The sequence below is a fragment of the Glandiceps talaboti genome, chromosome 1 (assembly GCF_964340395.1).
Source record: "Glandiceps talaboti chromosome 1, keGlaTala1.1, whole genome shotgun sequence".
Lineage (NCBI taxonomy): Eukaryota > Metazoa > Hemichordata > Enteropneusta > Spengelidae > Glandiceps > Glandiceps talaboti.
In genome coordinates this window covers 2,360,108-2,375,850 of record NC_135549.1, presented here as the reverse complement: position 1 = coordinate 2,375,850, position 15,743 = coordinate 2,360,108, and the positions used below count along the sequence as shown (strand labels likewise).

General features: G+C 35.7%; 1 protein-coding gene across 1 annotated transcript; it reads right to left on the bottom strand.

Moving 5' to 3' along the window:
• Window positions 1–197: 197 nt before the first annotated feature.
• On the bottom strand, window positions 198–15,602 carry LOC144437439 (aminoacylase-1-like). Its single transcript, XM_078126384.1, has 15 exons — window positions 15,455–15,602; window positions 11,651–11,820; window positions 9,719–9,790; window positions 9,327–9,349; window positions 9,038–9,114; window positions 8,507–8,596; window positions 8,228–8,284; window positions 7,159–7,232; window positions 6,845–6,894; window positions 5,815–5,878; window positions 5,244–5,324; window positions 4,522–4,590; window positions 3,548–3,627; window positions 2,499–2,559; window positions 198–1,698 (listed from the first exon to the last, which is right to left on the bottom strand). Exons 1-15 carry the CDS (start codon window positions 15,531–15,533, stop codon window positions 1,546–1,548), a joined length of 1,200 nt encoding a protein of 399 aa, XP_077982510.1. The 5' UTR covers window positions 15,534–15,602; the 3' UTR covers window positions 198–1,545.
• Window positions 15,603–15,743: the final 141 nt, after the last annotated feature.

The following is a 15,743-nucleotide window of genomic DNA, read 5'->3' as shown; positions in this document are numbered from 1 at the left end:
TTTCGGAGAGGTTTTGTTGTACATTTAGTCTCATGCTGACTTTTAACTTTAACAAAACTGACATTGCCACTCTTAGAGTTGTCACTGAATTCAAGAACAAAACAGCATTTAACAGTTTACAATGCATCCAGTTTTATTGATTACATCAAATTGTCATATGAAGAAACTATACTTTATTGTAAATGTTAATCAAAGGTTATAACTTATCAAAGTTGCAGCAACAGTAAGAAATGTGTTAGGTCAGTGCCCTTTGATGACCAAATATTACATGTAAGACTGCTACAGTACCCTCAGTTGAGTTGAATGAACAAATAATTTGAGGAGAAAAACCTTTACAATAAGTAGCTGATTAATAAACCATGGCAATATCTATATGTGATGCTACACAGTGTTTCTGAAACACACACAGATATTTCAGCTGACCGTGTATCTGTGCTTGAAGGCCATGAAAGACTGTCAACCAATTAGCTGTTAAAATCCAATCCATGCTGCTATGTCATTCTCCCTTGTCTCACCAAAATGCATACATTTTACAGACAAACACTAAGGGAGCCTTTAGTAATCACAAAGGGGAGGGCTGGTTGAAATCAAGCCTGGTCGACAGGTCTGTGGCATAAAATGTGACCTCCCTCCCCCCTGGTCTGTTGTGCTGAAAAGTGACCCTCCCTCAATTTCCTTTCTCTAAAATATGACCATCCCCCCCACCACCCCCAGCCCCCTCCCCGTTCAAATATTTTGATGAAAAACATTTTTTACACCACCACCCCCTGCGGCATAGTTGTCAGAGCTCAAGATTAGTTGTCAGGAGGTCCTGGGTTCGAAAATTTTTTTGGCAGTGGTGGGGTGTGGTAACAGTAGGATTTGGAACTGGTGGCAGTGGTGGGATTATGTCAGAATCACAAGTATGAAAAGTTAGATAAAAATGAGTAAAAGTAAAATGTAACCTCCTCTAATCTCCATTTCTAGAATATGGCCCTCACTCAATAACTGATTTGTAAAAAGTGACACCTCCCCCCCCCCTCCACTCCCTGGCCCTCCCCCTTGAAATTACTGAAGGCTCCCAAACTAAAATGGTGGATAGTGTACAAACAATCACTGATTTATATTTGGTTGAAGAAGACATTTGGATTGAGTAACATAGGAATTTGCTGCCCTTTTATTGATATATTAGTATCATTATGATAGAGAAGCACTGAAACTAAAAAATCAGCTGAATGTGGATTATTGTTATTTATTTATTCATTTTGTCATAAAAAGTCACCATATTTCTGGTCTGAAAAAAAGTTAGAACAAGCAGTACTGATTTCTCATTCTCATTTAAATCGTCCTTTAAAAAAAGTCCATTTTCATGTACTGTTCATACAATGATTATCCAGTTCTAATATTTCAATCAGAAATCTGTCTGAAAATCATAAATTTCCCAATATGCTCATTCATTGTATTTTTGTTCACATGGGAAGCACATACATATCATTTATCATTCCAAATTACAGCCCTATGTCATATGATGGTCATGTGACTGCCACAATGATAGTCATGTGACAATCAGATGGCAGGCACATTGGCCAATGCGGGGATAATCTTCTCATAGATGGTGATCCCCTTCAGGTATATGTTTTCATTGAGGAATTCATTGTGGTCATGAAGCAGAATCGGTGTGTTGTTCATGGGAGAGAAACCAATAGCAGAATATCCAAGCTAAAAGTAAAAGAAAGCATTGAATGCATGTCAGAATTGAACAAACATGATGGACAGTACATTTTGCATAATTTTGAAATAGTTCATGAACATTAAATGTGTGACTTCTAAATATTCTATGATTATACGTACATACATACATACATACATACATACATACATACATACATACATACATACATACATACATACATACATACATACATCCATACATACATACATACATCCATCCATCCATACATACATACATACATACATACATACATACATACATACATACATACATACATCCATCCATACATACATACATACATACATACATACATACATACATACATCCATCCATACATACATACATACATACATACATACATACATACATACATACATACATACATACATCCATCCATACATACATACATACATACATACATACATACATACATACATACATATATACATACATACATACATACATATATTCATACATACGCACGCACACATGCACACACACACACACACGCTTATGTTACAATGTTTGTAAATATGTGTCACATCATACATACATTGTAATATAAATAATGACTTCAACTGTATATTTTATTATGGTGGGGAGCAAATTATAGTCTGTCTTGTGGTTATGATGGCGTACACTTTCAGACATTGGTATTATAAACCCCTGCGTTATAGACATACATCGCCTCAGTGCAGTAAGGTCTTGTCTGCTATACAATTGCATAGTAGATACATTACTGCACTGATGCGACAATATAGAAAGTTATTCAATATGGTTGGAATACCTCTCTTAGGTAACGACTGTCTGTTGCTGCTGGAAAGATTTCCGTTTCTATCTTCATACTCCTGGTAGTTTTTTAAAACAGAAAAAAAAATTAAAACATGATATACATGTAGATGTAATGGTAAACCTATTTTTGTCACTGTGAGCTGTATTAATATCATACTTTAACAGACAGATGGTTTGTTCTTTTCTCTATCATGATGCAATAAAATTAAACTGACATGACATGACTAGACGTGTACAATGCTGAACCCCATCTCCATATTTTTATCCGTTTTTTTTAAAACAATGTTTGACAAGCAGTATTGCAAAAGTATATGTCATTACAAAACAACATATATTATTGCCATTTTATTTTTTTGTTGATTATAATTTATTAATGAAATTTTGAAATATGAAACTAGTCAACTGAATCATTCTTATATACATTCTTATATATCTGTACTATTAATAATAATTTCATTACAATACAGTAGGAACATGCAATGATCACCAAAAGACTGTATGTATCATACACATTTTATGTTCCCCACAATGATTTAGATTAAATAAGAAGCAGTGTTCACACAGACCATTCACTACAGATATAAACTATTCTACCCAACCCCAACTGATACACAGGCTCACATACAATATCATTGGAACAAAAGAAGCTATATAATGAATATCATCACAATGCAGGTTCAGATTTTGACATTTATACTTCCATTTGATTGAATTCTAGCAAGAATTTGTTTGCTTGTTTGTATGGTGATCCCCATGGCGACATGTGTGTGCATATATAGTGCCTGTTTATCAGCAGGAGTGTGGTGTTGTTTATATTTGTATTGAGTGGTCTGTAGGAAGCCTGTTTCTTATCTACTATATCTAAATGGTTCTTGGGGAACACAAATTGTAAAATGTGTATGATACACACTGTGTCTTTTGGCAACCATTGCAACCATTTGTACCATATGTGTAACTGATATGTGCAAGTCATATCAATTCATGTAAATTTACATGTCATATCAAGTCATGTCATAACCTGTAGACATCATATTAATTACTTACATTTGTTCACATGCTGTTGTGAAGGCATTCCACCATGGGTCACTTTTATCAATAGATGTCATGGTGTTATCCGTATGTTTCTATGACGACAAAAAAACCCAAAAAAACAATAATTTAGGGATGTCAATTCTAGAGCAAACAGATATCATTCGTATGTATTGTGGCACTGGAATTATTTAACCTAAATACACTTCATTGGAAATCAATCCCACTACCATACTTTATGTATATTATGCAAATTAAGTTGACAACATGTTGTAAATAAAGGATACACTGGCGTGACCAGCCATGGTATCATGAATTTTTACACAAATATACACACAGTAACAACAGACTCACAACTACTACAACAGCATTTATATATAAGAGGTTTAAAATGGTCACATCATTTCAAAAAAGTTGTCAAGTTTCAAAATTACTTAAATTGATATTTTCCTTGTATGTCAATATGTACATTACAGAGCTAAATTAATTTAAAAGAGTTTTATGATGATTCTACCAAAATGGCAGGGTGACCAGACAAGCCATTTACAAGTAGTGTCTTAAATTTCCCTTTGTACTGTTTGCCAATTTAAAGTGTGCCTGATGCATCCTAAATTACCATTCCATCAACTTTTTCACGTGTCAAAATAAATATAACTACAATACAGTAGTGACTGTAACTGACTACTATATTACCAGTATTCTCCCCAACAAAGTAATGTGTATTGTAATTCTGATAAATATGAAAATCACTGGTACCATACATTTTATGCGAATTACTTTGATAACCCAACATTTTATGCAAATCAAGCAGATATCCCTTCCATTTTATGCAAAAATACCATAAAATTGCCAGCTATAGAAGAGGAGTCATTATTTAATATTAAAGAAATATAGGGAGAGTCGGATCACGAAAAAACACAGAAATACAACAATGGCCACCGTCATATGAACTTGTCATGTCATGTTGTTAATGACTAAGAATTTCTCACCTGTAAAAATTCATACGTAACATCAGTACCGGCTTCTGTACACCATGTCTTTATCTTTTCTTCAAACTCCTATCATCAGTGAATTAGGGGAATAAAAACAAATAATTATCAGGTTTGAACTCAAATGGAAGCAATTTTCTACTGTTTTAAGTAAATATTCCACACCATACATTGTAATTTGCAATATTGTTCTTTCTTCTCATTTTGATTGACAAATCAGGAAATTGGACACACTTATTATCTTAAACTCTACGGTCAATTTTAACTAAAGTTTACTAAAATGAAATGTGTAGGAAATCAAAGTGATGTATAGGCACCTGCACACCTGCACACCTGCACACACACACACACACACACACACACACACACACACACACACACACACACACACACACACACACACACACACATTTTTTACAGTTATGTATTACAGATTTCAGATCAACATGGTCAATCCTGTGTTAAATATGAGGTGAAGTAACATGGGGCAGAAAGTTTTACGGCAATATTTTGGTTAATTATTTTTGTTATTCCAATGCTACATGGATATGTTACACTCATTTTAATACACATACCAACATAACTTTAATGACACTTGACAGAGTTTATGTGATTATCTATTGACTAGAAACAATAGTATCTCAAGTTGGCTATGTCCCTCAATTAAATATGAAGGCTTGTAAATTAACATTTCTACTATGTGTCAGGGTCGGGTGACTTACTTTCATATCTACTGTTGGCGCCAGTCGAATGTCAAATGAAGCAACAAACTGCATAGGAACAACGTTGTAGGCAATACCACCCTGAAATGTCAAAGAAGGATCGATGCAGAATATGACAATATCCAGGTTATCAGAAAAACAAAGGATTGTACAGTTATGGCCACTTGGGTGCTGTTTGGAGGTAGTTCATTGACAACAAGTCAGGCCAGTCATTTAAATTTTTGACCCTACTAGTGCCACTATGATGTTCCAATCATCTTCTGACTAAACGGTTTTTCTGACTGGCCGGTGTTGTAGTTTGTTAACAGCCTTGTATACCATCAATACATCCTGTGAATTGTATCCAGCATGAAAAATTTAGCTGCCATTTTTCTTAATCTGAAGTATTCTGATATGACACTTCTTTTGAAAATGGTCGAAAAGCTAACCCCCCCCCCCCCCCCCCCCCCCATTGATATTAGAAGAATTACATGGATGGCCTCAACACAATGCACTTTAGAAATGTTTATACAGTGTTTTGCATATGTTTCAAATGTCCCCCTTCCCCCAACTATCTTGATAGTCATCTTACCTCCAACTTGTTCATATTTACTGTAGTAACATCACCGAGTTTCAACTCTTCATTTTTTTGGAGTCTGTAGGAAAGACAAGAAAGAGATTAACACAATATATAAACTTTGTTACCTTTATATACAATCTACTTTGAAGCGACTATGTAGCAAACTTGTTTGCACACCATTAGACTGTTTTCTCCACTACATCTATATCTGCATGCATGACAAGCCAGAGCATATTTTAGTGCATTTTCTTGAACACAGCTGTAAAGAGGCCTGTACTTTTACAATGATGAATTGTCTGATGAATACCATACTTTGCTAAACACCAGCATGAAAAGAGAGAAGTGTGTTGTGCTATAGTATTATGACAGTGAGCTGTAAAAACAAAAAGAAGCTCCTAACACATTATTTCCCACAATGCCTCTTCCCATCGTATAGCAGCTCTCTTCTACACGGCTAAAAATCTACATACCTGTGACAGGATTGATCTGTAACATGCATGAAGCAGGCCAGTCAGATCAGGCCTGCGACAAGCATGTCCTATCAGGCCTGCCACAGGCCAGTCAGATCAGGCCTGCCACAAGCATGTCCTATCAGATCAGGCCTGCCACAAGCATGTCGTATCAGGCCTGCCACAGGCACGTCCCAGCAGGCCTGCCAAAGGCAAGTCAGATCAGGCCTGCCACAGGCATGTCAGATCAGGCCTGCCACAAGCATGTCCTATCAGGCCTGTCAGATCAGGTCTGCCACAAGCATGTCCTATCAGGCCTGCCATAGGCATGTCCCAGCAGGCCTGCCAAAGGCAAGTCAGATCAGGCCTGCCACAAGCATGTCATATCAGGCCTGCCACAGACCTGTTTCAGACCTGATAAATTTTAGCTGTGCAGGTATCCAGATTTGGGTAATTTTCATAATTATATTTTAAAGAAATTGCTCATTGCAGGGTAAGTAAAGTTGACTTTTTCATAAAATAAAGAAATGCAGCCAAGCTAAAATTAGCCTCGCCTGTTTTCCCCTATAATTTAATGATGTCATATCACTTACAGTTGCTTTTGTTCCTCTCGGAAGGCTAAGAATGAGTTGATAACTTTTTGCTGGAAGAAAATAAAACATTATACTGTACATGTATTTATTTTTATGTTAATGCTAGGTCACTAAGGTATAAATATCTAAGACAAAAACAATTGTTGGATTAAAGTAAACTTTGTGATTACACCCACAAAAGCTCAGTAACTTGTCTGGTGCAAACTCTCGGAGTCTCTGAGGATAATTTCATTAAAGTAACATTATACAATGTCCTTCCTACATGTAGTGACAGCTAGTCTAAACAACTTTGGTAGTTATGTTTTTAAACTTACCAATTTTTCTGCTGCTGTGTTTTCAATAAAACGAGAACCGTGACCAGGATTTCCAACACATTTCACATTGACCCCTAGTAAGACAGACAGACAGACAGACACCTGAAAAGAAGCTTTTACAGTCTTCAAACTTTGATCTGGGTTGGATGGTAGGGTGATGAAGAATGTGTAATCTGTTAAAGATAGGGAAGGCATGTCTCCTGAAGATTTCTACTGTAGAGAGTACATCTAAAATGCCTTGTACCAGAGCTTATTTGCACGGGTGCATGCACATCCTAGTGGTATTTTCACTGCAGTACAACACCAAAAACATTATTGCATACCTGCATGCAAATAATATGCAAATGAGGACACAATCGTTGACCCTACCAAAAAGTGCATTATCGTATAATGTCATATTTATGGAAATTTGTTTGTTTCGGATAAACATGTATAATAATAACAGCCATGTGAGTACCAGTGTGGGGTACTCAGGGGTATTTACACTTTTGCTTGCAATATTTTCTGCTGCACTTTCACGAGCACAGCAAAAAACACTGCAAGCACATGTGCTTATACCTTGAGTATGCCACACTTACACATGCACTTCATGGGGTTCTGTCATATTATTGCACATGTATCAGAGATTATATGCACTGGTGCATGCACACATACAAGTGGTATTTGTACTGGTGCATGCACACATAGTAGTGGTATTTGCACTGGTGCATGCACACATCCTAGTGGTATTTGCACTGGTGCATGCACACATACAAGTGGTATTTGTACCGGTGCATACACACATACAAGTGGTACTTGTACCGGTGCATGCACACATCCTAGTGGTATTTGCACTGGTGCATGCACACATACAAGTGGTATTTGTACTGCAATTATGTAATACTGAAAACAGGTTGTCCAGAACAAAAGAATAATGTGGTGTAATCCAATTTATGACTCCACTGATAAGATGCGAAAACTGTGACTGACAACTTTAGCCAATCAGAATTGAATCAACTCCTTCATGATCTACAGGTTATATTCTTGTGAAATATCATTTTGTACCAAAATATATAAGTACAGTACTTACACCAGATTGGTCTTTCACCATAGAATACAGTGAAAATATCCTTTGGATTAGCCAATCCTGGTGAAAAAGAAAGAAATATTTGTAAGTATAATATGTAACTTAAATCCAATGTTCTCATGCTGACATGGCTGGTATCATAACATTTGAAATTTTCAAGGTTCTGATAACTAAGTCACTTTCTATTCAAACTCACAAAATGACAAAAACAACGAAAACAAATAAATGTGAAACATTAAACATTACATAGAAACATTTAAATGAAATGTACAAAGTGTGTACCTTCATCTAGGACATATCCAACATTCAAGTCTTTGAACTCTGACCTTTGAACAAGCTTCCCCATTCCTAGCCGCCCTGTCACCTCTTCATCTGTAAGTGTAAGAGATACAAATTTACTGAAATTAAAACACTGATATCTGAGCATGAAATCTTGACATTTGAGCTCTGATGTAATGAAACATAGTAGATTTGATACACTTGTTTCTGAACATAAAATGTTGAGAATACAATTATTTCCTGTTGGATATTGAAGTTTGGACTTGAAACACTGACACTTGAACATACCAGTAGTAAATTGATTTACTTACTATTATGTATAGGAAATCTTCATAATATGGCAAAGTTAATTCTCTCTATAATCTGCCTGCTCTAGAGCTGTGAACATTCTTGTATTTCGTTTTTGTGTATAATACTTTCATTGAGTATATGCAAATTTCAAACTTGAATGTCATCATGGTAACATAAAAACAAAAGAAGCAAAATACTTTGACATAGAGGGGTGTAATAATTTTTGATAAGGAAGGAACTAACCTGGCACAAAGGTCATGTGAATTGTTCTCAACAATTTCACACCCTGCTTCTTCAGTCTTTTTATAGCTTCAATATACCTGCAAAATGGTCAATGTCAGATAGATGGTCAAATATTTACTGTACAAGAGTAACACTTTCCTGGTAAAAATACAAGTCATAACAAAGCATTCTTTAGCTCAGAATTCTGCAGTCCTTTTGAATCACAAATTGAGCATCTTCCAGGAAGAAGGATTGAAAATGTGTCTGACTATTATATCAACTTTACAAATCTGTATGTAACTCTACTTACTGTATTCCAACACTCTTCATATCCTACCAAATAAAAAAAAATAAAAAAAAAAATTTAAAGATGAAAAATAGTGCAAATTGTTTTTTTTTGTTTTTTTCAAAGTTCTCTTTTTGATTCATGTAATGTTATACTTTTTACAGAAGAAATGTCATCAATAATATTCACAGAACTAAATGTTGATCACAAAACAGAATAATTAACACAACATATAAATGTTTCTCTATAACACAGTGACTGCTTATTTTGTAAAAATTCCATGCTATGAAATTATAACGTTGATATTGCACAGAATCTCTGTCAACTGTTCTAATCTATTGATTGGGAAATTTGAAAGACTTTCACATTGTAGACCACACAAACACTGTCAAATAATCCAATAGTGTTCATTTTACCTGTGTACCTCTACCATAGATATCACCATTTTCATCTTTCTTGGCTTCAAATGGATCACACTTCCATTGGTCCTGTAATGTAGAAAAGTGACTCTAAATAACAACAACTTGGGAACCATCAGTACAAATTTTATTGTGAATACATATACATATCCTATGAATATTATCAAGTCATACTAGTACTATTAAACTACCAATTATCAAGTCATACTAGTACTAACTACCAATTATCAAGTCATACTAGTACTAACTACCAATTATCAAGTCATACTAGTACTAACTACCAATTATCAAGTCATACTAGTACTAACTACCAATTATCAAGTCATACTAGTACTAACTACCAATTATCAAGTCATACTAGTACTAACTACCAATTATCAAGTCATACTAGTACTAACTACCAATTATCAAGTCATACTAGTACTAACTACCAATTATCAAGTCATACTAGTACTAACTACCAATTATCAAGTCATACTAGTACTAACTACCAATTATCAAGTCATACTAGTACTAACTACCAATTATCAAGTCATACTAGTACTAACTACCAATTATCAAGTCATACTAGTACTAACTACCAATTATCAAGTCATACTAGTACTAACTACCAATTATCAAGTCATACTAGTACTAACTACCAATTATCAAGTCATACTAGTACTAACTACCAATTATCAAGTCATACTAGTACTAACTACCAATTATCAAGTCATACTAGTACTAACTACCAATTATCAAGTCATACTAGTTCTAACTACCAACAGGATGTATTTGATTTCATATGGATTGTCAGCTTTTCTTTTTTGTCCACAGAATAGTGAATAAAAGATTTAAAAAACTGGGAACCATCACTAACTTCTCTAAAATTTTACAGTAGGTTTCTGATTCACACACTTCAAAGGTTTAGCTAATAATTCAGGATACTCAAAAAAGTGTTCCTTTGCAGACATTTATATGATTTGTGATAAACTGTTTCCTCAAGTGAATGCTGGTGTCATGGAAACAAGCTAAATTTAAGAGAGAATTAAATCTAGTTAGATCTTACATGTCATGTCATGTCATGTCATGTCATGTCATGTCTGTCTGTCTGTCTGTCTGTCTGTCTGTCTGTCTGTCTGTCTGTCTGTCTGTCTGCCTGCCTGTCTGTCTGTCTTTCTCTGTCTGTATGTATGTATGTATGTATGTATGTATGTATGTATGTATGTATGTATGTATGTATGTATGTATGTATGTATGTATGTATGTATGTATGTATGTATGTATGTATGTCTGTCTGTCTCTGTCTGTCTGTCTGTCTGTCTGTCTGTCTGTCTGTCTGTCTGTCTGTCTACAAACAAAAAGTGCTTCATCCAGACAAGCATATGGGACAACAACTGCACTGTAATGTTTCAATAGCTGTAACTGGAGTTCCAATGTTTGGTGAACTTTCATTTACATATCTATAGTGTTATATATACTAGATTGCCTATTGCCTCAGCCTGTCCTAGGATCATTTACCATTCATATTAGTTTCATACTGTTTATTTTTGTGTTTTGATCCTCTTTCTCCCTTGGGGTATTTGTTTGTATGCAACTGAGTACAAGTTGGGAGAAAGAGGAACCTTTTTGAAGTGTTAGCGTAATGTCATCTCTTGTTTTTACATTTCACTTTTTCTTTCCAATGTTTTATTCAATTGTTTTTTTTTCCAGTCTTTAGTTTCCTTTTTTATGAGTGCACCTGGAAAGCAAATTTCCAATACATTTTTATGCAAATGGAAATAAACTTATATTATTATTATCATCATCATTATTGTTATTATTATTGTTGTTGTTATTATTATTATTAATAAACCTGTGTATGTAGCTGTCCACATTATATGATGATATAAAAGAAACTGAACCCCCAATTGATGGATGATGATTAGGTATAAAATATGATAGTCTTACTAGAAATACTGGTACAACATCTGTGTGTGAATTCAGCATTAACGACGGCAGAGATGGATCCGTTCCTTCCCACGAGATAATGACCACTGGCATTCCAGGATGAACTTCAATACATCGGAATGGCAATTCTATGTCCTTGGCCATCCTTTCCAGGAATTTAACTGCTCCATCTGTAAAAGTGAAACAAAACAAGAACAACATAATGTATATTTGATGTTGAAAAGATTATAATATCAAAATTAATATTCAATATATCAAATATAACTTGATGTAGTGAACTCTGGGAAATACTGGGGATGACTAAAATGCATTGCTATTTTAAAATGGATACTCCTCTAACTTTGTTCCAGATTAAACTAAATTAGACACTATTTAAGTAGATTTAATATAACGTGCGTATTTTTCATCTTTTTTTATTTATCTATTTTTTTGAAAAAAATTGTGCTTTAATATCAATGTCAATATACACAAAGCATATTTTTAGTGGATTCAAGTTTTAAAACTCTACTAGTAGTTGTAACTGATGTATAATATTTTTTGTGATCAGACAACCAACAATATATTCACTAAAAATTAAACATTAATATTATAATAATTGTATTTATTGAGTAATAAAAATACAAAAGTAATATATTGAAAGTACAGATATACGGTGCACGTCCAACTCGGCCAATCGCCAACTCGGCCCACCAACTCGGCCCACTCTCTGCCAACTCGGCCCACTCTGTTCAATTCGTCCCAGTTGAACTAGTCCAAGTTTCAACTTGCCTCAAGTTCAATACGATTGCGATTCCCGTCACAGCTTGCTATTACAAATGTAATAAACATATTTTTTAATAAATTGTGTTGTCATTGATTACCTAACGTGTCGTCCACTTCAACATGACATGCAATCTAAAAATGTCTTGATCTTTTTTATTCATAATTGAGAATGAAACTCCTGCAATGTATGACATTGATTGAAATCATACATAGACTTGATACACGTACAATTGCATTGTCTGATGTATGTTGTAAGTAAAGTACGTACGTCAGCTGTCAGATTACAATACGCACATCATCACCATTATGCTGGAACGACGTTGGTATCACTTAATGGGCCGAGTTGGTAATGGGCCGAGTTGACAATGGGCAGAGTTGGACCTACCCCCAGATATACAACCCTTCTCTGAGTCTGTACAGTATGGGAGGCCAGATGAACTTTAATATTTGATATATTTTTAAGGTTTGCATTGCAAAAAGCCCTTAAGTGATATTTATTACAAACCTTGCCAACAAAAGAACATGTACAGACAAGGTTATTAATAATGGTGTTTGCTGTCACCACATTATTTGACATCTGACAAAAAAGCCACACTTTTCAGAAAATATGTTACCCTAAAGTTGACAAGTTATCACTCAAAAAAAATGTTCATATAATTGATTTATGATAACATTAAATAGAGTCATCAATTGAAGTTTGTAAATTTCTGCCAAACATTAACACTAAGGGGTGGACCATTTGATATCCTGGGGGGGGGGGGCTTTGAAGATTTCGGGGGGAAAAAAAGATGCCAAATGGAGTTGCTTGAAAAGAAAAATCCGGATATGAGTGGGTGATGGAAAAAAAAAGATGGACAACTGCTGCTCGAAAAAAAATGTCTTGGCAGGGAAATGATGCACAGGTTCGAGTATACTGTTCAACCTGCTCGTACCTCTCCTACCAGGGCACTTGTCAAATCATGACAAACATTTTCAAACACATGTCAGGGACCAGTCAGTTTCGTTGGCCTGTGGTACATATACATATATTTGTTCTTGTCTCTGTTTCTTTTCATAAATTGTTTAAATATTACTTCATATAAGGGTTCAAACATAACTATACATAAAATTATACATATAATACATGTATTACCTAGCTACCACACTAGTTACAGAACATGCCATGTAAGTGTTTGGCTGTTTCACAATCAGTGCTTCACTTATCTTGCACTTTGGGGCAAAAGTGAACTTGAAGGTTTTGTTATCGTATTCTTCATACTATTAGATAGTTTATAAAAGAACTTAATCTAAATTGTTCCAGTCTCTTCAGTATGAATTTGTCAGAAGGGATGAATATACTTCCTATTTGGGACACTACATGTATCAACACCACAACTCAAATTCAAGTTTCTATTGTACACTAGGTATGACCTCCTAAAGTGCTCTAACACATCAGTAACTTTACTATACATGCAATATCAATGCCCCCTATACCAATGTTACAGGGCTGAGGCCCACTTTTATAACAGGGAAAACTTATTTAAAAAGTTATATTTACTTTAGCTTTACGAAGTTTGGCAATATATATCTCAGAGGCTATGAATAACCTAAAAATTGCCTAAATAGAAACAAAAAACTGCAGATCTGCCGGGGGGGGGGGGGGATCCCTTGGATGCCATCACCCCAGAGGCCACTCATTCGTTAAACCAACAATAAGATTCACCAAAATTGGTAAAAAACTTGAAAAGCTTCTAGGGGAGACCCCTAGGACCCCCCATAAGAGGCAGACATGTCCAAGCCTCAAATCAAAGTTCTTCTCGCCACCTCTTACTGTCAAGATGCTATGAAACTTTATTTAAAAAATGTTTCAACCATGTGTAGTTGCTTTTTACAATTGTTAGAGCTGTCTTGTAAAGCTTGCAAATTATTGTCTGACAGTGTCTGTTAATAGCCTGAAAATAGGCTTTAAGAGTAAAAATCCTCCAGGGCTTCTAGGGAGAGACCCCCTAGAACCCCCCTCCCCATAATAGGTAGACATATTCCAGTTTCAAATCAAAGTTCTTTCCTCCACCTCTTACTGTCAAGATGCCATGAAACACTGACACCCCCCCCCCCTCCCATCCCCCCAAACTGGAGAAACTGACCGGTCTATCTGAATGTTTGAGCTCACCAATCAAGTTTCCGATTTGTATTTTCAGTGTGTCAATCATACCATGGCATAAAACCTGTCAATGATGTTTTAAAATTAAACATATATGAAATATGTAGTTTTCTAAATAAAATCTGTGTGTGATAGAACAGCATCTTTTTACTCTCTGTATTACCCTGTGCGAAAACCAAACAGAAAATTGTGGCAACAAAAGTAGGTGTTCAACATTGACATAAAAAAAATCTGGATATCTCAAAGACGCACAGAAAAAAAAAAGTTGCCAGCATAGGCGAAGGAGAAAAAAAAAAGTTGCCAGCATAGGCGAAGGAGAAAAAAAATAATTCTCAGGCAGGCAGGTGGGGGAAAAAATAATGACTCTCCACCAATCTTCCAAGCCCCCCCCCCCCAGGATATCGAATGGTCTACCCCTAATAGATGTCATACATTGCGATTGTTATGTGTTTTTCACCTGTTTCTCGCTCTCGGTCTCCAGCAAACTTGTGACAGGTGCCTATATGTGGTGATACTCGTCCTGCTTGCAGACGGTGCACGGGTCTATATTACTGACATGACCCTCAACACCATAGGAGAAGGGAGAGGTACGTATGACATACCTGGAAGGGAGGGACACTTATCAGGATCGAGTCCCGGATTACTTAGTATGCAAGCAGGAATAATGCACAGGGACACGTATTATTGCTCAGATTGGCGCCCTGGATTGCCGTTTTCTTGGGGAAAATATCGCATGAATCATGCTGCTACAAATGTATCAATCTCTATACTTACCTTATAGGTAGGAATATTTAGTCTGTAGACCACGAAAACAACAATCTAAGAAACACGCCCTATGCACCCTTCCCTATGCCTATGGACTAATGTGGCGATAAACTTGAAGGGATTGTGATGTGACCTACCGTAATCGGGATCTGGCTCTGCGGACACCGTTCTAATTCTGATGTATTCTCTGAAATTACTGACTGCTGGGTCTTCCATTGCAGATAGACTTTCTAGGATTTTTTTTTTCAACTTTACACAAGCTGGTATGAGGCGACGTCCAACGCTTCAAGTAGTGCACTCGGATGAATCGAATGCTAGATCACATGATTGTCAGGGGGTGTCACACCAATCGGCAATAGTCATAACCACAGGCGCTCCATCCATCCATCCATTCAAACAGCTACCCTACCCATCATCCAACAATCA